The 22,474-nt window shown below is 46.6% G+C and overlaps 1 protein-coding gene and 1 long non-coding RNA gene across 4 annotated transcripts in view; one reads left to right on the top strand and one right to left on the bottom strand.

The window, feature by feature from the left end:
• The window catches only part of LOC309555764, a 1,250,709-nt gene that overhangs the window by 1,037,891 nt on the left and 190,344 nt on the right, over nucleotides 1–22,474 (top strand). The gene's annotated exons all lie outside the window — the stretch shown is intronic.
• Nucleotides 1–22,474, bottom strand: part of VPS13B (vacuolar protein sorting 13 homolog B) — a 1,502,642-nt gene that overhangs the window by 1,463,357 nt on the left and 16,811 nt on the right. For all 3 annotated transcript variants that reach the window (XM_082257852.1, XM_082257851.1, XM_082257853.1), the window contains exon 3: nucleotides 15,269–15,412. In XM_082257852.1, coding sequence (XP_082113978.1) covers nucleotides 15,269–15,412 — 144 coding nt within the window. The remainder of the gene's footprint in view (nucleotides 1–15,268; nucleotides 15,413–22,474) is intronic.

The following is a 22,474-nucleotide window of genomic DNA, read 5'->3' as shown; positions in this document are numbered from 1 at the left end:
TAACTATATGACCTCTGCAAATTGCTCATAAAGGCACAAAGCAAAAGGACAATTCAGAACAGTGGGGTCGGGAGGGGGGATGGGGGGAATTGGGGGTTCTGACCGGGGCTACAGCCCTGAGTGGGAACTCAAAAAGCCCGGGTCTCATATTGCTTGTTTCAAATTATAAGCCCCGAGTCCGAAGGCTTGGGGTTGGCCGGGAACTCGGGCTACATACCTCAGCAATATAACATTTATCCTGCATCCAGTGATTGGTGGGCAAGTCAGGGGCAGCCACAGTGAGAGTGAGTGGAGCTATCAAAATGAAGCACTGATGTCTGGGTGGGCAGGGCCGATATGGGGGGTTCAGCCAATTGGTCCAGCCCCCTGCCACCTTCCTCCCCTTTTGTTCATATACAAACAGCTGCTGGGGCTGGGAGGAAGGTGGCAGGGGGCTGGACCAATTGTAACTACTGTATGTGCATCCACAGCAGTGTATAAAACACCTGAAATATACACCGCTGTGGGTACACATACAGTAGTTACAATTGGTCCAGCCCCCTGCCACCTTCCTCCCTGGCCAGCAATGTATACACGCCGCAGATGCCGACTGTCTATGCACGGAACAAAGAGGCGGAACCCCGCATATCGGCCCCGCCCATCCCCAACATCAGTGCTTCAATCTGACAGCTCCAATCACTCATTGCGGCTGCCTCCAGCTTGGCCACCTAACCCTGGCTGTGTTGGATAGATGTTACACTGCTGCATGTTCTGCTATATGCTGCACTCATTTATGTTGCATCGGATGTCGCCACTGTTCCCTCGGCTCCTGAATGCTGCTAATCAAGGTTTTAGGCTAAGTGTGCAATAATTAACTAATTCCTGAACCTTGTACCCCGGTACAACGCACTTCTGAACCTTGTACCCCGGTACAACGCACTCCTGAACCTTGTACCCCGGTACAACGCACTCCTGAACCTTGTACCCCGGTACAACGCACTCCTGAACCTTGTACCCCGGTACAACGCACTCCTGAACCTTGGGGTTATTTATGTTGCATCTGATGTTGCCACTGTTCCCCTCAGTTCCTGAATGCAGCTAATCAAGATTTTAAGCTAAGTGTGCAATGTTTAACTAATTCCTGAACCTTGCAACCGGTACAACGCACTGCTGAACGTTGTACCCTGTACAACACACTGTGTAAGGTAAAGGGGTCCAGATGGGTTGCCCCATCAAAATGCTCTAATTGGGGTTACACTCACGTTTAATCCAGCGCCAGCAAAGCTCCCTGGCGCTGATCTTCACGACCCCTTCTGATGTCGGAAAGGGATGTCGTGGGATCAAATTTAACTTCAAGCTCAAGCCCCTGGTCTTTTTCCTACCTAGCAATACCCCTGATTCAGAAAGATCAGATCGCCAGCTCCCTAAGGAAATAATCATCATTAACCACAATAAAAAGGTATTTGCTCGCCATTACTGTAACTCACAAAGCTCTAAATTAGATGTGAAAACTTTCCACTGTTAGTCATGCTGTAATTACTATCACAAACAAAAAATGCCATTACTGCTTAAAGCTCTTATTTTTCCTCAATGACATAGGCAAGTTCCCTGATACATATTGGGCAATCTTACACCACACCTACAAAAAGTATGTCCAGCTATTAAATACATTTAGAAAAATGAAGGGAAGAAAAATAATAGCCAGTCATTGCATAAATGCTTCACTATTGCAGAAAACGTGCATAAATGCTTCACTATTACAGAATGGAAGAAACCAGCTATGAACAGGTTCTAGTTTTTACAAGAAAATGAGAAGAAAATAACTTTCCTCAAGTCTTAATATATTTAAAAGTATTGGCATGGAATTAAAGTTAATGGTGTTTACTTTCACTTAGCTAAAGTGGAACTGGATAGAGCAAAATACCACTCAAAATCACAAAAAAACACAGTTTAACAAATGTCAAGGCATTGGTACATGCTGTCACTGCTACAACATTCAAGACATACAGTACTCTATAATGCAGTTGTTGTTGCTGCAAGAAATTCTTATTAGAGTTTGGGTTACCTCTTCCAAAGTTCTCTTGTTGTTGGCAAGTTCATTTATTTAAAAAGATGCATCAAATTACAGGTCGTTTGGGCAATTTTAGTATAAACCCAGTTGCCTGATTGTCATGTTCGCTCTCTTGCATCAACACTTTGAGCAAAGACAAGTGTGAAATTTCTCTGTGTTCCTTGATCTACAAATTAGTTTAAAAGAAAAAAAAAAAAAAAAAAAGGGTATGACCTAGGCTTTGAAGCCAGTGGGTCAATTTTCCTCTATCATTTCAGGACAGTTTTAAATTTAAGGAACAATAAAAAAGCTAATGGCCAGACTGTCTTCACCTCTAATGCTGTAATGATTAGTCTAATCTACAGTTAACCAGTTTCTTGCTATAGGGGGCCTAAAGTGCCATGAGCCTGACATTACCCAAAGGGCTGAGTATATTATAGTAAATGTAGTGGTACGGAAAGCTGTGAAAAACTATAGACATGCAATAGGAAATTATCTGGTAAACTGGTAGGGAAAGGGTTAACACTGTGGGTGATCAAGGGGTTAAATGTGAGCCTAGGAGAGTGATTCTAACTGTATGGGGCGGGGCTTATGGAATGACCATAGAGACCTGTGATCCTATATAGAAGAATCACAGGAGCTCGGTGATTATTCCAGAGAGAAGAACGGTCAGCTGTGTTTACACACAGCTGACCGTTCTCTCTCAGCGGGGAATGATCGCGGGTGTCAGGCGGCAATCGGAGCCGCCTGCCCCGTGCATCAGAGTCCCCACTGCCGAGTAGGGGCAGGAGCGCGCCGCGCGCTCGCCCCCCTAGCTGAAGGCGCGCGACCGACGTAGCCCTACGTTGGTTCGTGCATGAGGGCCAGCCTGCCGCAGTATATATGCAATGGGTGGTCCAGAACCGGTTAACGTGGTATTGAACCCCAAAACAAAAATTTACAATTTTGCGGCTTACCAATCCATGTGATATGGTTGTAGAAGTTTTCTTTTATTTTAAATTTTATTTCACTCGGTGATCTGGCCATCAATACACTTCCTGTCTTAAGGTGTCTGCATTGTGAATGACACAGTAAAGCAGACACCTTTGAACAGCAGTATCTTATGGACAGAGGGAGGCGGCTCAGGAGCGAACAAGCATGAGTGCCCCCACAGCAAGCAGCTTGCTATGGGGCACTCAGCATGGGGGAGGGGCCAGAGCACCGGCAGGGGACCAAAGAAAAGGGGGGAATCGGGGCTGCTCTGTGCAAAACCCACTGCAGGTAAGTATGACATGTTTTTTAATAATTTTTCCTTTACAATCAGAGTAGTTGTAAAATCTGAAGTGTTTTTTTCTGAATGCATTCTATGCATTAAGATAAAAAGCCTTCTGTGTTCAGCAGCCCCCCTCAGTCCTCCTAATACTTACCTGAGGTCCCTATAGATAGATATAGAAATATCTCGGCTGCCCAGGACTCCCTTCCTCATTGGCTGAGACAGCAATACGGCGCCATTGGCTCTCGCTGCGGTCAATCAAAAGTCAGTCAGCCAATGAAAAAAGAAAGGGGGCAGGGCTGGGCTGCGGCTCCGTGTCTGAATGGACATAGGGAGCTACGCGAGTGCCCTCATAGCAAGCTGCTTGCTGTGGGGGGCACTCAACAGGAAAAAAAGACCAGGAACACCGAAGAGGGACCCAAGAAGAGGAGGATCTGAGCGGCTCTGTGCAAAACCACTACACAGAAAAAAAAAAGACTTTACAAATCACTTTAATGTCAAAGAAAGCAGACTACCTGGACGCAGACTGGATTGACTAGCTCCCCAATACTACATTAATTTCTGCATCCTTGCAATAACAGATGGCTTATAAGGCATTATAAAAAGATTTATCACGCAAATATAGACAGATAAAGAATAAACAAGCTGCAATCTGCTTTGCCTGAAAGATAACAGTTTAGGGGTTACCGCGTGTTTACTGCTGCCTCTATTTAGGATATAAGAATTTTGGCAACATGACTAACAACGTCCGGACGTGGAACAACTCGCACACTGACCTCAGTGAGAACATGGAACACAATCCACATTGATCTGTTTTCCACTTATTTTATTACCTGCTGAACATGTACATATGGCTTTCCAGTTATGTCATGTTCCGACAATAATCTTTTTGGCACTTTAGACATCATGCCACCGGATTTTGTCAGAATAAATGGATTTTTGTAAAATCTTACCGTAAAATCCTTTTCTCTTAGCTCATTGACAGACGTAGTCCTCGGTGATTCAACACCCTCGGGTTATGCTGCCCTCTACAGGAGTAGGACTAGACAGGAAAGAAAACGTTCTGGCCACACCCTAGGGGCAGTCCCAGAGGGTATATCCTCTCACTTCCTGCTCTAGCAAATCAGTTATGTCACAAAGCAGTGTTTAGAGAATTTAACCCAACCCAACTTAAAAACAGAGGGGCGGGTACTACGTCTGTCAATGAGCTAAGAGAAAAGGATTTTACGGTAAGATTTTACAAAAATCCATTTTTCTCTATCGCTCATTGACAGACGTAGTCCTCGGTGATTCAACACCCTCGGGACGTCCCAAAGCAGTACCACAAATGAGGGGTGGGAAAATGGAAATCAAATCCAATCTAGAAGGCCCAACTGGTGCCAACTAGAAGTTTACAATGCTCATCCTCAATGATGAGACTCAACAGAAATTGTTCAACAGAAAAAACCCCCGAGGTAGACCACCGGTCTCCTCAAATTGCGGCCTGCAAAACCTTGCGGCCAAATGATGCATCCGCCGATGCCATCACATCAATCTTATAAAATTTTGTAAAGGTATGTACCGACGACCAGGTGGCCGCCTTACATACCTGGACCACTGACGCCTGATGGCGATAGGCCCAGGAAGTACTGAGCGCTCGAGTGAAGTGCGCCCTAACAGGGAACGGAGGATTCCGACCCTTAATAGAATAAGCCTGTACCACCGTCTGACTGATCCATGTAGATATGGTCGCGGCAGACACAGGCAACCCCCTTCAAGGGCTATCCGTGATCACAAAAAGTGAGTCCGTCTTACGAAAACAAGTTCGTAGTAGTCAAGTGTATCCTTCTGAACCCCATCCAAGGAGTGTAATGCAAACTCCCAAGGATGGCTAGTCTTAGGACACGGGGAAGGTAACACAATACTTTTATTCAGATGAAAAAGTCTGAAAACCACTTTAGGAAGGAAGGATGGATTCGGAAGAACCACCTTATCCCTATGAACCACCAGATATGGGGAACGACAAGATAATGCGGCCAGTTCTGACACCCTGCGTGCAGAAGTAATGGCCACCAAGAAGGCCACCTTCTGGGATAATGTAAGCAAGGGAATCTCCCTAATATCTTCAAAGAGAAGATGTCGCACCCCCTGGATGAAATTCCGCACCAAGGAATGATTAGCCAAAGGTTTCTTGAAAGAAGATTGCTAACGCTGAAAACCTGACCCTTGATCGTGCTCAAGGATAGTTTCTGCTCAACCCCTTGTTGCAGACAGACCAAAATTCGGGTCACCGAATAGGTATGTGGGGGAAATCCAATAGATTCACACCATGCAATATAAGACTTCCATGTGCTGGAAGTCGCTTTCCTTGCTTTAACTGGAGGTAGGAATAACTGAAGCTGACACTCCCTTGTCTTTCAGTACCTGGGTCTCAATGGCCAGGCCATTAAGCCAGCGACTGTAAAGCAAGATGGAAGATCGGTCCCTGAGAGGAAGTCTCCAAGGAGCGTCCGCGACTAGCCTCACCAAGTCGGCGTACCAGGCTCGACGAGGTCAGTCCGGAATTTCCAGAATAACTGGAATTCCCTCCACCTCTATCCTGCGAAGAAGTTCCCGCAGCAACTTGAGAGGATGGAAGGCATGCCGTAGCTGATACTGCCCCCACGGGGCGATCAGCGTTTCTGCTGCGTCCGCTAGAGGATCGCGGCGCGAGCTACAAACCTCCGCACCTTCCTGTTAAGCCAAGGTGCCAACAGATCCACATCCGGGATGTCCCAATGAAGGGACAGCTAGTGAAAAACCTCTGGATGAAGAGGCCATATGTGATTGGATCCGAATCGGGCTGCTCTAGAGCTGCTCGATCCAGTAAATCAGACAAAATCTGATCGCTCTCAGTTCCGATACCCTTATTGGTAATCTGGATACTATCGGAAGAAATGACTTCCCCTGGTTGAGCATCGGAGACTTCCTGGTCCGCTCGCTCAACCGGATCCGATTGTCCAGGGAATCGGAATTCTGATTCCATTAAAAAAAAGAGTCTCCTTCAGGAGAATTCGGGTATGAGACTGGGTATACGGTACTGCCTCTAAGAAGGCCACCATCAGTCCCAGCCAATTGACGGACAGCAACATCCAAATCGTTGACTGAACCTTCTGGAGTTTCTCCGCAAGGAGAAACTCTCTTGCCCAGGATTTATCCAACCTTAGGCCCAGATAGTTCAGTCTCCTGGTGGGAACCAGGGATGATCTTTGGGAAAGCGAAAAAACGCTGATGTCCTGCGATGATGGGGATATAAAGATAGGCCTCCTAAATGTCTATGGACGCCAGGAAATCCCCCTGATGCAGGGAGGCCACCACTGTACGGATGGACTCTATTTCTTCCCAAGTCCAGATTTGGACGCACCTTGCCCTCTTTCCTGGGCATTGTGAATAGGTTCGAATAGAACCCCTGAAACCGTTCAATGTTAGAAGGGAAGAATCGCACCGGTGGAAGTGATCGAAACTCGATCCTGTGTCCTCCAGAAACCGGTGAAGACATCCCCCCCACCCCAGAGATGGGTAGGGGCGCATCAGGCTGTATCTTCAGGCTTGGCTGAGGCGGACTTTTTGTATAGCCGACCAGCGCCCTTTGAAACCCCTCTAAAGGGGCTTTGGAGGGTTTCGCCTTATCGCCCGCCCTCGCGGAACGAACAACTCTTTATGAGCAGAAAAGGAAGGTCCTCGTTAGTTACAAGGTCCTTTTATCCTAACAGTCTGTGGCAAGACAGTAGGTGGTACCGTCTATCCTATAAAGAGGAATTCCTCAAACGGATAGCACCTAGCCATGCGTTTGGAAATAACAGGGGTTCGTTTCAAAACGACCCCATTTGGGTAAAGGAAAATCCTTCGCCCTTTTGGTAGGCTAACAAGTACCAAAAAGGAATCTCAGTCTCAGCTACCTCTGCCGGTGTAACCTCAAGACTAAAGGTTTCCCGGACGGACACAACTAGTGCATCCACCACTCTTGTGCTATGGCGGAGGCAGAAACGTGCTCCTCACTGCTGAGGAGATATTACCTGAGACAACAGCCCCTGAAGTATCTGATAAACAATAGGGGTAGACGGGGGTCGCTTCTTGACCCCCGTCCCTGACAGGCCACCTCCACCCGGGATACCAAAGACTCCAAAACTGCCGATAATGCATTAAAAACAAGTGGGGTACTGGAGGGTCCTGCGGCCACCTTGAGGGGATCAGGTGGGGATACCTATGCGGCAGGGTCAATGATTATACAAGACACTTGCCAGCGACAAAAAATGACAAAGTAAAAAACTTTTTTTTTTTTTTTTTGTGTCCCCCAGTCGCAACAGCGCCCCTCAGTGTTACCTGCCTTTTTGGACCCGAGAGAGAGAGAGAGACCGAGACCCCAAGGCTCATCCCTGATGCACAGAAGTTTTCATCAGCTTGATCAGTGCTTGTCTTGTTACAGACAGGAAGTCTTTGGCCCTATTTCCAGGGTAAAGGAGGCGGCTTCGCCCCTTAACACGCCTGCCGGCGCCTCCCCCTGGCTCCATGAGGTGTTTGAGTCACCTCAAACATGGCCGCCCCCATGCTGGAGACACGAGGCTACACCAAAATAGCGGCCTCGTGCGATCTACCAGACAATGGCGGATGCCTGCACAGAATAGCGGCATGTCTGCAGAAGGATCTCGGCCTCACAACCCTTCACCCTCATGGTGGTCAGCGTGGTCGGAGGTACCGGACCCTAGCGGGCCGTATGCGGTCCGTGGCCGTCGGGAGGCATCTGCTTAGCTGGAGGAATGATCTGGAATGCAGTATACATGTATAGACATTGCCCTGTGGCTTCTGACAGGTAGGATACCTTATACTACCACAGTAAAGCTCTAGTACTGCCACTGACTACAATCATTTTCACATTTTTACAATTAGATTGTCAGCTCCCAAACCAAGCCTCCTGGCTTCTTGTACACAAAAATCACACTCAATTAGGGGGATCTGTGACATGTTATAGGATAGAGGGGAACCCATCCTTACCATTACAGAGAGGGGCCCGCGTTCACCACAAGACCCGTCCGGGGGAAAAGGGGGAACATACTACTCACCATACCGGAACCAGGCGGGCGCCAACTCCTGACAGTACCCCTCTCCACGAGGTAGGAGGGCTGTCGACCAATACGGACGCCGTGACTCATGGTCTTTGGCGTTTCAGCGAGACGTTTAACTCGCAGGGTCAGTCCCCGTCCAGTGGGACTATGTCGCGGCCGACCCAGCGCGGAGCTATGGCCTGCACGCGCTCGTAGGCTGAACTGGGGTGACCACTGGATCTCAACATCCAGCCCGTTGCCCAGTTCAGCTTTCTTGCTTGAAGATCTCACAGGAACACTGGAGAAAAAAAGCTGTCTAAAAAATCTTTTCTAAGAAAAAAATCCTGCCAGGACCGAAGATCCCAGCAAGGTGTCTAGGTCCTTACTCCTAACTAGACAGAAAAAAAAACTGATTTGCTAGAGCAGGAAGTGAGAGGATATACCCTCTGGGACTGCCCCTAGGGTGTGGCCAGAACGTTTTCTTTCCTGTCTAGTCCTACTCCTGTAGAGGGCAGCATAACCCGAGGGTGTTGAATCACCGAGGACTACGTCTGTCAATGAGCGATAGAGAAATATATTTTTTTTAACCCAGGTCACAAAAATATTGCAGGATTCACAGAAAACATTTATGTCTAAGATGTCTAAGAAAGCACTCACATTTTAAGACCTATAGGCAAACTCCCATGGAAGGAGTGAGCACTTGCTTTTCTCTCACCATCAAAGTCATAAATGCATAGTGTAAGTTAAGTATAAAATAGATGCTAGCTGAGTTACTAACCGTTCTCCCAGTGGACCTGTCCTGGGTTAAAATATTCGTAACAAAGAAAAGTAAAGCACCTGTCCCTGTGAAGTCCCTTAGAGCAGGGTTCCCTAACCACCAGGCCGGCTGGCAGGCCAGTGAGCCGCCCAGTGGGTGAGCGGGCAGTAAAGTGTGCGGGCCAGCTGGTGAGCGGGCAAGCAGGCCAGCCAGTGAGCGGGCCAGTGAGTAGAGAGATGACATCTCTCACTGCCCACCCTGCATCACCACAGTTCTATCCTCACTGTGCAGCCACGGGCAGCAGAGAGATTACATCATCTCTCACTGCCCGCCTTCTCTCTTGGACACAGCCACTGGCAAGTGACAATCCACATCTGGTGGCAGGTGACGTGGCAAATAATCCGCATCTGGTGGCAAGCGATGTGGAAAAGTGACAATCAGCATCATTTGGCAGGTGATGTGCCAAGTGACAATCAGCATCTGGTAGCAGGTGACGTGGCAAGTGACAATCGGCAACTAGTGGTAGGCGATGTGGCAAGTGACAATCCGCATTTAGTGGTAGGTGATGTGGCAAAGGACAATCCGCATCTGGTGGCAGGCAACCTGGCAAGTGAAAATCTGCATCTGGTGGCAGGTGATGTGGCAAGTGACAATCCACGTTTGGTGGCAGGTAAAACGTGGCAAGTGACAATATGCATCTAGTGGCAGGCGATGAGGCAAGTGACAATCCGCATCTTGTGGCAGGCAACGTGGCAAGTGACAATCTGCATCTGGTGGTAGGTGTCATGACAAGTGACAAGCTGCATCCGGTGACAGGCGATGGTTTTATATTACAATGTAATATTAGAAATAATGGGCTTCAATCATCCTGACACCAAATCAACCATGGTGCCATGATGATTAAAGCACCATGATTAACCACTTCCCGCCCGCCCTATTACAAAATGACGGCGGGAATGTGGTTGTGTTATCCTGACCGGACGTCATATGACGGCGGCAGGATAACACAACTCTGGGCGCCCCCCGGGGGCGCGCAGAGCGGCGATCGGTGATGCGAGGTGTCAGTCTGACACCCTGCATCTCCGATCTCGGTAAAGAGCCTCTGACGGAGGCTCTTTACCATGTGATCAGCCGTGTCCAATCACGGCTGGTCACATAGTAAATAGGAACAGCCGTTGATCGGCTTTCCTTAGTTCGTGCCTGACAGGCACGAGTAAAGGAGCGCCGATCGGCGGCTCCCCTGACAGGGGGGGGGGTCGGCACTGGTAATCAGATCATTGATTACCAGTGCAGACCCTCGGGGGGGGGGGGATGCCACTAGATCCACCAGGAATGCCCACTATGACCCCAGGGATGCCCACTATGGCCACCAGGGATGGCAATCAGGGCTCAGGGAGCCCCCCATTGCCCTCCCCATCAGTGCTGCCCACCAGTGCCCTCCCTATCAGTGCTGCCCACAAGTGCCCATCATTGCCATCCTTTAGTGTCGCCCACCAGTGCCGCCTATCAGTGCCCATTAGTGCCGATCAGTGCCGCCCGTCAGTGCCCACCAGTGCCGCCTATCAGTGCCCATTAGTGCCCGTCAGTGCCACCTATCAGTGCCCGTCAGTGCCACCTATCAGTGTCCATCAATGCCGTCTATCAGTGCCCATCAGTGCCGCCTATCAGTGCCCACCAATGCTGCATATCAGTGCTACCTATCAGTGCCGCCTATCAGTGCCGCCTATCAGTGCCGCCTATCAGTGCCGCCTATCAGTGCCGCCTATCAGTGCCACCCCATCAGTGCCACCCCATCAGTGCCACCCCATCAGTGCCACCCCATCAGTGCCACCCCATCAGTGCCTCCTCATCAGTGCCTCCTCATCAGTGCCTCCTCATCAGTGCAGGAAAAAACTTATTTATTTACAAAATTGTATAACATAAACAAAAAAAACTTTTTTTTTTTTTTTCAAACTTTTCGGCCTTTTTTTATTTGTTTAGCAAAAAGGAAAAAACTCAGAGGTGATCAAATACCACCAAAAGAAAGCTCTATTTGTGGGGGGAAAATGACATAAATTTGGTGTAGGTACAGTGTTGCATGACCGCGCAATTGTCATTCAAAATGCAACAGCGCTAAAAGGGGAAAATTGGCCTGGGCGGGAAGGGAGGGAAGTGCCCTGTATTAAAGTGGTTAAAGCAACAACACCAGTTACTGTCCCTACAAATTGCAGACCTATAGAAAAAAAAAAAAATAGTACTTGCTCCACCCCACTCCCTCCAAAAGAATTGGATTTTTGACTTACCGTAAAATCCTTTTTTCTGATGTTCATTGACGGACACAGCTCCAGTCATTCTTGACCATTGGGTTATGCTGTCCCCTACAGGAATAAGACACTGAGCAAAAAAAACTTCTGGCTACACCCATGGGACGTCCCAGGGTGTAACCAGACGTCCCAGGGGGTATACTCCCACCCAGGGCCGGTGCTTCCACTAGGCAAATTAGGCAGCCGCCTAGGGCGCTATGCCACCTAGGGGCGCAGCCAGGAGTCGGCACTCTCGCTCTATCATGAATTTTCCATCATGAATGATTATTGTGAGCTGAGGCGAGGGGCGGAGGTGGGGGAAGGGACAGCGGAAGATGCCAAGTGTCTTGGGCAGTGGTGGAACTACCAGGCCACGGCATTCCAGCACTGTTGGAGGGGCCCCAAAAGGCAAGAAGGGAGCCCCCCAGAGTGCTGCCTGCATGATGATCCTCTCTAGGTGGAGCTGATTGGCCTTAACCCCAGGCAGGAAGTGACTCTCTGCACTGAGCTGGTGGGCAGCCGTTTATTTCCCTGGGTTGGTATTAAGCAGGGAGCGGAGGAGAGCTTGGCACTGGAGGGTGGAACCTTTACTGGGGCAGAAGCGACAAGGCACCAGAATGGTCTGAGGAGGTTGGTGATGAAGGACGTGCGGAGCTCTCTGACTGCTGCTTTTCTCTCCACCAGGAGCCACCGCGTTTAACAGGGGTTTGGGGTCACCAGGTGTGCCATGAGGAATTGGGGTCCCTGGGTGTGCCGTGGGGATTGGGGTCCCCAGATGTGACACGGAGGAACATCAGGGTCCCCAGGTGTGACACGGAGGAACATCAGGGTCCCCAGGTGTGACATAGTTACATAGTAGGTGTGTGTGTGGCCGTAATCATCTCTCATAGCCCTGAATGTTCTGATCCTTGAGATGTACATCTAAGAGTCTTTTGAAAGCCACCATACTTGTGACATGGAAGAACATCAAAGTACCTGGGTGTGACATGGAGGGACATTAGGGTCCCCGGGTGTGAAATGGAGGAATATGGGGGTCACTGGGTATGACAGCATAACATGGAGGAACCATCAGATCAGGGTCACATAGAGGAGTTTTTAACCCCTTCCCTTTTTTTGGGGGGGGGGCGCAAGTAGCTGATCTTGCCTAGGGCATAAAATAGTCTAGCACCAGCCCTGCTCCCACCTGCGGGGTATCCACCTGGGAGATCCTGGATGAGAGGAGCCATAAGAATCCGGATGGATGATTACTAGGATTTTATCGATACAAGCTTTAAAGTATATATTCTAAGGTGAGCACCCACTCACAAGGGGGTGCACGGTTGCTATTCATTGCGACACCCTGGTCACTCATCACTGGGTGCACTAGCCACCCTTAGTTGGCTGATTCACTATTTTGAACTATATATTTTCAGCACTTTTTTCACGTGGACTTATTACTGGACTTTCTTTGCAATATTTGCACATACATATATATATATATATATATATATATATATATATATATATATATATATATCTTCTGCACTTTATTTACGCTATTATACATTTGTACCTTTATCGCATTTGCACTTTATATGTGGAGCATTATTGCACGTTTTCTGACCTATATTATTTTTATGTGAATTTATTTTAGGATATAGATATTTATATCCCTAAAGAGTTTTAGATTATTTTATTATTTGCGCAGCACTATTTATTTATTTGCCTGATTACATTATCCTATGCAGATGAAATTGTGTACAGAAATATAATTAACATATCTAAGAAACAAACCATACAAACAGTATTCTACTTTCCCACTAGCAACTAATAGAGGATAGTGATTTAATTAACTTGAGCTAATTAACCTGCAGACTTGCCTTTATAGAGCTCATGAAGTACAATACGCGGTATTATTATTTATTTATTTCAGGTTCTTATATAGCGCTGTCAATTTACGCAGCGCTTTACATATACATTGTACATTCACATCAGTCTCTGCCCTCAAGGAGCTTACAATCTAAGGTCCCTAACTCACATACATACATAGTAGGGCCAATTTTTTCTTTTTATTCAGGATCCAATTAACCTACCAGCATGTCTTTGGAGTGTGGGAGGAAACCCATGCAGGCACAGGGAGAACATGCAAACTCCAGGCAGGTAATGTCCTGGTTGGGACTCGAACCAGCGACCCTCTTGCTGCTAGGTGAATGTGCTAACCACTACACCACTGTGCCACCCTATTATAAGTGTAAATGTAAACAAATCACACCTTAATACAAAGACAATAGTAGGAGACCACCAGTAACAGACTGTTCGTCCCCTACATTGAAGAACAGAGGCCAATGTGACCAGCTCTTTCAATGAACAGGTTCAGAATCAAACAAACCAGAAATAGTCTTCTTATATTTCTTTAGCGATATTATTGATAAATATTACTGTCCCATTTGAAGTAATCCAAACCATATTCTCAGTGTCCATTAAGTAGCTGTCCAACCTGTGCCCCTCAGACACAGGGTGACTTACACATAAGAGGGGCCGGGGGAGCTGGAAAATGGGTTTCCAGAGCTCTCAAAGGTAAGCTGGGTTCCACAGGCCCTCCAACCAAAGTGACTCCCTTAACATCTCGGTTTCCACTAACACAACCCCAGAAAAAGGTCTGGCATTGAGACAGGAGGATGCTAACCTTACTGTGTGAGCACTGGGGGATTTTTATCTAGAAAAATGGGTTTCCAGAGGTCGCAAAAGGTAAGCTAGTTTCCATGGGACCCCCAACCAAAGTGACTCGCGTCACACCTCTAGTCCCCAGTCTCACGAAGGTGCTAGCAGTAAGAAAGTTAGTCCTAATGTATATCAGAAAACTGTCTGTCACACACATAAAATGCAGGTTGTCCACTTCACCGCCTACAAACCTCAGAATTTTTTTCCATTGTGGAAATTTCTACAACAGACAACTACACAGTTATAGTTGGTCAACAAAACAATTATTTCAGGACTTCAAGTAGAACTATATGCAAAATTATTTTTCAAATTTGGATAGAGCAAAGGAAGGTTATAACCCCTGTCCGATTTTAATTTTATTTTGCCATCTGTGCTCCATTGGGGAGATTTTCCTTCACTTCCCATAGCCAAACAGAAAGTGAGAGGAAATCCCTGCAAACAAAAGGAATTTCTTGGGTCCCCATTGGAAGATCTTCCCTCTATTACTTTTCTGGGGACAACCCAAAATTTTGGATTTTCTTTTACTTTCACTTTCAAGGATAATGGTAAACAGGACAAATAGAGAGGGTTAATCTCCCTAAGGAGGCACAGACAGCAATTAAAGAGAAAGTAAACCCTCCTCTGCAAGTTGTACCTATAGGTAAGCCTATGATAAGGCTTACCTATAGGTACTGTAAATATCTCCTAAACATGTACCGTTTTGGAGATATTTACCTTACATGCAGCCAGTGACGTCACTGGCGCATGTGCTCTGAAGGAACGGCCGCTGGTGCCGTTCCTTCAGAGTCCCGTGCCGTGCGCGGGAGTGACGTCATCGCAGCTCCAGGCCAATCAGATGGCCGGATGCCGCGATCCCGGAAGACGGGCGACTGAACATGTCGCCCGTCATAGAGGTGAGCGGACGGCACGGTGGGGGCTCGTTCTAAGGTAAGTATTGCATAATGAGCTAGTATGCGATGTTTCTCTTGCAGGGTGAAAACGAAAAAAAAAAAAAATTGAGTTTACAACCTCTTTAATACTGACAAGTGTGGCAATCCCTCTGCACTCTATCCACAACTAAAAAAAAAAAAAAAATGTTTTGTCTTTAGTTATACTCTCAAGCTGCAGAGAATGGTATGCTTTTTTTTTTTTAATCACTTCACTGTGCATCTAACTTGGCAAAAAAAAAAAAAAAAACATGCATCCTACCTGAGCCCCATCCTTTAATTTCAGGATGCACTCCATAGTGTTGATTGTGATCACTACCGATTCCGACCCAAGTTTCGTCCATGGTACGTGTATCCGTAACTCGTGTATATGACCACTGAGAAAGGTGAACGGAAGCTTCAGTTCCTGATAAAACACATCACACAATTATGTTAAAGGGAATCTGCTTCTATATCAAAACAATGTTATGTGCTGCAATCAGAAAGAAAAAAAAATACATATTACCAATGAATGTTGATATCCTAATTCATAACATAAAGTGCTAGGTAATGTCACTAGCAGCAACAGGTGAAAGGGCAGTGGGGCAAAACTGTTGGGGTGAGTATAAAAAGGTCATGGCGCTTTTGAAAAGACTTTAATTTATCCTTGTAGTCTACAAACAAAAAAAAAAATACATCACCGGAAGCTTTTTAGTGGCCAAGGTTTAGAGGCAGAAAGAAAAAAAACAAGGGAAGATTTTACACAGCAAAAAAAAAAAAAAAGAGTGCCCAGGAAAGAAGAAGCAGGTTGTTGATGTCCTCCAAAAAATGATATTTCTCATAACATGAACAATTTACCATGAAGACTATAGCTGGCTACACATTATACAATTATCTTGTACTAATTTTCTTTAGATTTACCAAAGACAAATAATATGGAGGTCAAACCTAAACACTTCCAAATTGTATGCAATCAGGCAAGCCCTTGCACTACATAATTGAAGGTAAAGGGGAAGAGGAGACATTTTTAAAAGATAGCTAGGAAGGAAGATATTCGGTTGTAAAGCTTCCAGGAATTGACAAGGACACAGCATTTTTGGCAAGATCAACAGGTATTTCCTGAAAATGTTACTTTTCTTTTGGAAAAAATATGCAGTTACCACAGGTTATGTAAACTGCAGAATATTGCATTTTTTTCTTGGGTTAGTTACCTTTTTTTTTTTCCAAATCACACTTACCTAGATGGATGCAGCCTCTGTCCCCGGCCATCTCTAAGGCTGAGAACTGAGCAAATACTGCTGATTGCTTGGTTCTCAGAGCTGCGTGAGCAGAGAGCTGGTGACTGGCAGTCATCGGCTCTCTGCTCTGCCCCTCCATCTCAATGGAGTGCTGAGATGTGGAAGGGGCAGAAGTGGCTGGCTCAGGCTCTCATCGGGTCTATGAGAGGCTGAGCCAGGTGCCGGTCCAGGTTCCTGAACGGATCCCAACCATACGGTCGCAATCTTTCCCCAGCCTGGACTGGCTATGTGGCACCTGCTGTTGGCTGAAAACAGGTCACAGGAGTGCAGAATGAACTGTACTCCTGTGATCCAAAGGAGAAGTACAGCCAAACAAGCTTGGGCTGTACTTCTCCTTTAAGGACATTAGCAGTAGATAAAACAATTTGGTAAAAGGAAAATTTAAATTTTTCTGTAGTTCTTAACCACTTGCCGACCACCGTAAGTACATATACTGCGGCAGTCAGCCCCTCACAGGCAGCGTGCGCAGCCGGAGGCGCAGTCACGGACCCCCCGCGCATGTGACCGGCGGACCCGATGTCCGCCGGTCACTCACGATCGTCGGTGCAGCGAGAGAAAGGCAGGCGGCTTGTTTACATCATTCTCCCCTGTGTAGAAACAGTGATCATACGGTTCTACTATGTAGAACCGTTGATCACAGTTCCTACAGCTCAAGCCACAGCCAATCACAGTTAGAGTCACGCCCTTAGGGACACACACCACCCCTCCCTCTCAAATAAAGTTAAACCCTTCACTGCCAGTGTAATTTTACAGTAACAGTGCATATGTATATATAAAAGAATAATTCAAACACAAATAGGTAAAATATTCCTGTAGCGCAAGGGGCAACCACCATCCAGCCCCTACCAATAGGTCAGCTAATGCTGACAATATGTAAAAGTCACCAATAGGGTACAGTTCATAAATTGATATGCTGCATTAGTCCTCAGACATCGGTTATAATAGGCAAACTGTCGGTGCAGATGTATGGGGTCACCAAACCGTCACCACTTGTGCTCAGAAGGAGGATAAGCAATGCCCACTCACCAGCTCCATATGCTCAGTCACTCTCGTGACAGAGCGAACAGGCAGACAAAAACCGCTTCTCTCAAACTTCCAAACAGGGACAGTAGCTGAGGACCTCTCAGATATGAGACATGCAGAGGAAGAGAAATGCTCCACTAGTGTAGTATCGTTAAAACACCTCACTTTATTAGTATATAAACATATTACACTCACATGTCTTCAGTTGGATAACAGCATATCACAGTTGGAGATGTTCACCCTTCGGGATCGGGACCCAGGCTCCACGCCGTGGGTTTACGCGCCTTCCGGGTTTACAGACTCCTAGTACAGGATTGAGGTTACGCCGCCTGGCCACGCCCCGACGCGTTTCGTACTTCCGACTTCCTCACGGGGGCGTGGCCACGGCGGACACGGCAGCAAAATAAATACCTCAACATCCACGCCCATTCGGGCGGATCCAAGACTATGCACCAACGCCCATTGGGCATGCGCCACCTGGTGTTAACGATCTCTCTGTTAACTATTACCAGTAACCACCTTTCCGACTCCCATCAACTACAGCCCTCTCTGGCCTTGTACCCGCTCCCATACGGGATAAGAATACACTATGCCGTGGCTGAAATTACTTCAAGAGCGCTCTGTATTAGACAATTTAGTCCCCACATATAATCGAATGGGTACTGTACTCAGGTTATTGGCGCATGCACAACTATAGCGTTACAAGTAAGCGGACCTACTCCATTAATAAAATCAAGTAGCATGCATAGAATATACAATAATGAGAGGTAGCAGCTCCTTCCACCATATTGTATACATAAACCAAAACATATACAGCAATTCATCCACACACGGTGTTGATGTATATACATACAGGAATTAATAAATTAATAATTTAATAATTTCCATAAATTGATCAGTCCAGGATATCGTCAACTGTAGAATTCAAAGTGCGGGGTGGAGAAAACCTAGAACAACCCCGATTCATCAACTACCTACAGCGACATAACATAAAACACTATACACATATATAAAGTGTGCCGTGCATATAAATAGATATATAAAATATAAATAATCTGAATTATTAAAACAACTAAAATTATTATTAAATTAAAAATCACTGATAAAACAGTTTAAGTCCAGTTCGATGTTTAAACCCATAGGGCTCAGAGATTGGGTCAGGAATATCCACTTGGTTTCACACTTGGACAACTCCCTGACCCAATTAGCCCCTCTCCAGGATGGTGTAACTCGTTCTATTCCCCAAAACTGTAAACAGCTGGGGTCACATTGATGGTGCGATTTGAAGTGGGCTGGTACACTGTGTTCTGTCTTGCCTTTAATAATGTTGGAGACATGTTCACCCACCCTGATGCTTAACGTGCGTTTGGTCCTCCCAATGTAAATTAATTTACAGGGGCACATTAGTGCATATACTACATGCGTAGTGTCGCACGTAATTTGGTGTTGAATCTCAAATTCTTTATCAATCGCTTCCACATAGAACGAATGGCGTCTTCTCATATTTGCAGTGGTGAAGGAGCAGGTCTTACACCTCCCGCATTTATGGAAGCCACGACGACCCGGAAAAAAAGCTGTGCTAGGTGCATCAAGTACCTTTTTAACTACCCTGTCACCAAAACTGGGAGCTTTCCGGTAAATGAACTTTGGCACTTCTGGCAACACAGGGCCTAAAGTTGCATCCATTTGTAGTATGTGCCAATGTAACTTAAAGATGGCCTCTACTTTTTTGTGATCCTCCGAATAATCGGACAAAAAACACCACTGTCTTTCATCCAAATCATTCTGAGGCCTACCAATGGTTTCTAAACATGCGGATCTCGGAATGTCCAGAATACTCTTAATCTCATTTTCCAACATCTCTTCTTTGTAGCCTTTTTCAACGAACCGTTTCTTTAGTACTTCAACCTGTGACACAAAATCCTCATCAAACGTGCAATTGCGTCTCACTCGCAGAAATTGCCCGCGTGGGATATTGTGTAACCAGTTCGGATGGTGACCACTCTGTATGGATAAATGTATAGCTTTGATTACTGTAGAAATGTCACTGGTAACCCCAAAAGTGTCAAAAATGTCAGTCAAGGGTCGGATCTGTCCGCCGCAATGTCGCAGTACCGCAAAAAAAAAAAACACAAATCGCCGCCATTACGCGTTAAAAAAAAAAACAACAAAAATGACAAAAATCTTTCCCTTTGTTAGTAAACGCGATAACTTTTGCGCAAACCAATCAAAATACGATTTGCCGAAAATGTTAAAAAATTTTGATTTTTACTTTTTTTTGGGGGGGAATTTCATATAAAAAAAATGTGAAAAATATTGTTATTTTTGCAAAATTGACGCTCTTTTTGTTTATAGCGCATGATCAAAAAAAAAAAAAAAAAAAAAAAATCGCACAGGTGATCACATACCACCAAAAGAAAGCTCTGTTTGTGGGAAAAAAAGGACGTCAAATTCGTTTAGGTACAGCGTCGCACGACCGCGTAAATGTCCATTAAAATCACGCAGTGCCGAATCGCAAAATACCCCCTGGTCAGGAAAGGGGGTAAAATCTTCAGGGGCTTAAGTGGTTAAACTAAAAATTACCTAATACTCACATCCATTAATAATACATGCCAGGGAACAGGAGGGTTAATAAAAATATTTTCCATAACTGATGAGAACAAACAAGAATAGATTAAAATTCAGTCAATACATTATAGAAATAGGAACTATGAAGATTTCCCTTTCAAAATTTACTTTGGCTTCCTCACAGCATAATCCTTATTAAAAATGTTATGTCTACTACCTTATCTTAAATGTTAAATAGTCCAGTTTCCCCCCTCCTCTCTAAAAAAAATACAAATCTCATACCTCAGATTACTTTTAGTCCTTGCAGCTCTGTGTTCAGGCTCCAAAGATTTCTGTTCTCAATTCCTGGACAATCTGTTCACTGTCATTAAGAGCTAGTGTTCTGATTGGGAACAAATCCATGTGAAGCGCAGTCCATGAAACATTACATTACTTCTAAAGGACTAGAAGTTCTTAGCTGATGGTCATTCCTGACTTCTCTACTGTTGGTTCAGTAATGCTAAAATATCTAGATATTATATACAGTAATGTGCAAAAGTTTTAGGCAGGTGTGAAGAAATGCTGTAAAGCGGGGTTCCCCAACCATCGGGCTGCAGCCGGTCCATGAAAACTGCTCTGTCACATGTGCGGCAGGCGAGCGAGCGGGCCGGCAGTTCCGCCCTCACAGCCAAAGCCTGCTCTGTTATGTGCAGCCATGGGGAGCAGAGAGATTACATTATCTCTCGCTACCCACCCTCACCCAGGTGCTGAAAAGCTGGGGAGAGGCCGCCAGAAGCCTCTTTCTCTGCTGTCACTGTTGCCTGCCACCAAAATTATCTTTATATTTAAAAACTGACAAGCTGCATCTAGTATTTTATGGTGGCAGGCAACAGTGGGAAGCTTCTGCTGGTGGCAGGATAATGACATCCTGCAGCTGGTGGCAGGCGACAGGGCAAGTGGCAAACTACATAGTGAGTTGAACCATTTCATTTTATATTACAATGTAATAAAAGAAATAATGCGCTTCAATCATCCTGACACCAAACCATCATAAGGCGATACCTGGACCCTATAGAGGTTGCACAAGCAGCCCAACTCCTCCAGGATGGCACACCAATATGTGGCATTTCCAGACTGTTTGCTGTGTTTCCCTGCACAGATCAAGAGCATGGAGGAGGTTCCTGGAGACATGCAGTTACTCTAGGAGAGTTGGACAGGGCCGTAGAAGGTCCTTAACCCATCAACAGGACTGGTATCTGCTCATTTGTTCAAGGAGGGAGGAACAGGATGAGCACTGCCAGAGCCCTACAAAATACCTCCAGCCACTGGTGTGAATGTCTCTGACCAAACAATCAGAAAAAAAAAAAAACTTCATGAGGGTGGCCTGGGGGCCCGACACCCACTAGTGGGCCCTGGGCTCACTGCCCGGCACTGTGAAGCTCGATTGGCATTTGTCATTGAACACCAGAATTTGCAGGTCCGCCACTGGTGCCCTGTGCTTTTCACAGATGAGAGCAGGTTCACCCTGAGCACATGTGACCGATGTGAAAGGGTCTGGAGAAAGTTACGAAGCCTGTAACATCGTTCAGCATGACCAGTTTGGTGGTGGGTCAGTGATGGTCTGTGAAGGCATATCCATGGAGGGATGCACAGACCTCTACAGGCTAGACAACGGCACCCTGCCATTAGCTATCAGGATGAAATCTTTGGACCCATTGTAAGACCCTACACTGGTGAAGTGGGTCCTGGGTTCCTCCTGGTGCACAACAATGTTCAGCCTCATGTGGTGAGAGTATGCATCCAGTTCCTGGAGGATGAAGGAATTGATACCACTGAAAGGCCCCCATGCTCGCCTGACCTAAATCCAATATAACACATCTGGGACATTATGTTTTGGTCCATCCAGGGCCGGTGCAAGGATTTTTGACACCCTAGGCGAAATCTAATTTTGTAGCCCCCCCCCCCCTTTGGCTCTGCCCCTGACTGCACCCCCTTTCCCCTGCCCATGTATACAGTAGAGGGGGGAAGGGGTCAGAAGTGTGTAATGCAAAGAATGCAGGGGAGTGCAGGGTTGCAGGATGCACTACATACTGTGTGCAGGGTTGAGGGTTGCACTACGTACTTCGTGCAGGGTTGCAGGGTGCTCTTCGTACCGATTGCAGGGTTGAGAGGTGCGCTAGGTACTGCGTGCAGGGTTGAGAGGTGCGCTCGGTACTGCGTGCAGGGTTGAGAGGTGCGCTCGGTACTGCGTGCAGGGTTGAGAGGTGCGCTCGGTACTGCGTGCAGGGTTGAGAGGTGCGCTCGGTACTGCGTGCAGGGTTGAGAGGTGCGCTCGGTACTGCGTGCAGGGTTGAGAGGTGCGCTCGGTACTGCGTGCAGGGTTGAGAGGTGCGCTAGGTACTGAGTGCAGGGTTGAGGGGTTTGCGCTAAGTCTTGAGTGCAGGGTTTTGGGGTGCAGTAGGTATTGCGTGCAAGGTTAAGAGGTGTGCTAGGTACTGAGTGCAGGGTTGCGGGGTGCGCTTTTTGGATAGTGCAAGGTTGTGGTACTGAGTGCAGGGTTGAAGGGTGTGCTACGTACTGCATGCAGGGTTAAGGGGTGTGCTTTAGGTACTGAGGAGGGG

This window comes from Pelophylax lessonae (assembly GCF_965119305.1).
Source record: "Pelophylax lessonae genome assembly, chromosome: 5".
NCBI lineage: Eukaryota > Metazoa > Chordata > Amphibia > Anura > Ranidae > Pelophylax > Pelophylax lessonae.
This window is presented reverse-complemented; position numbering and strand designations above follow the sequence as displayed.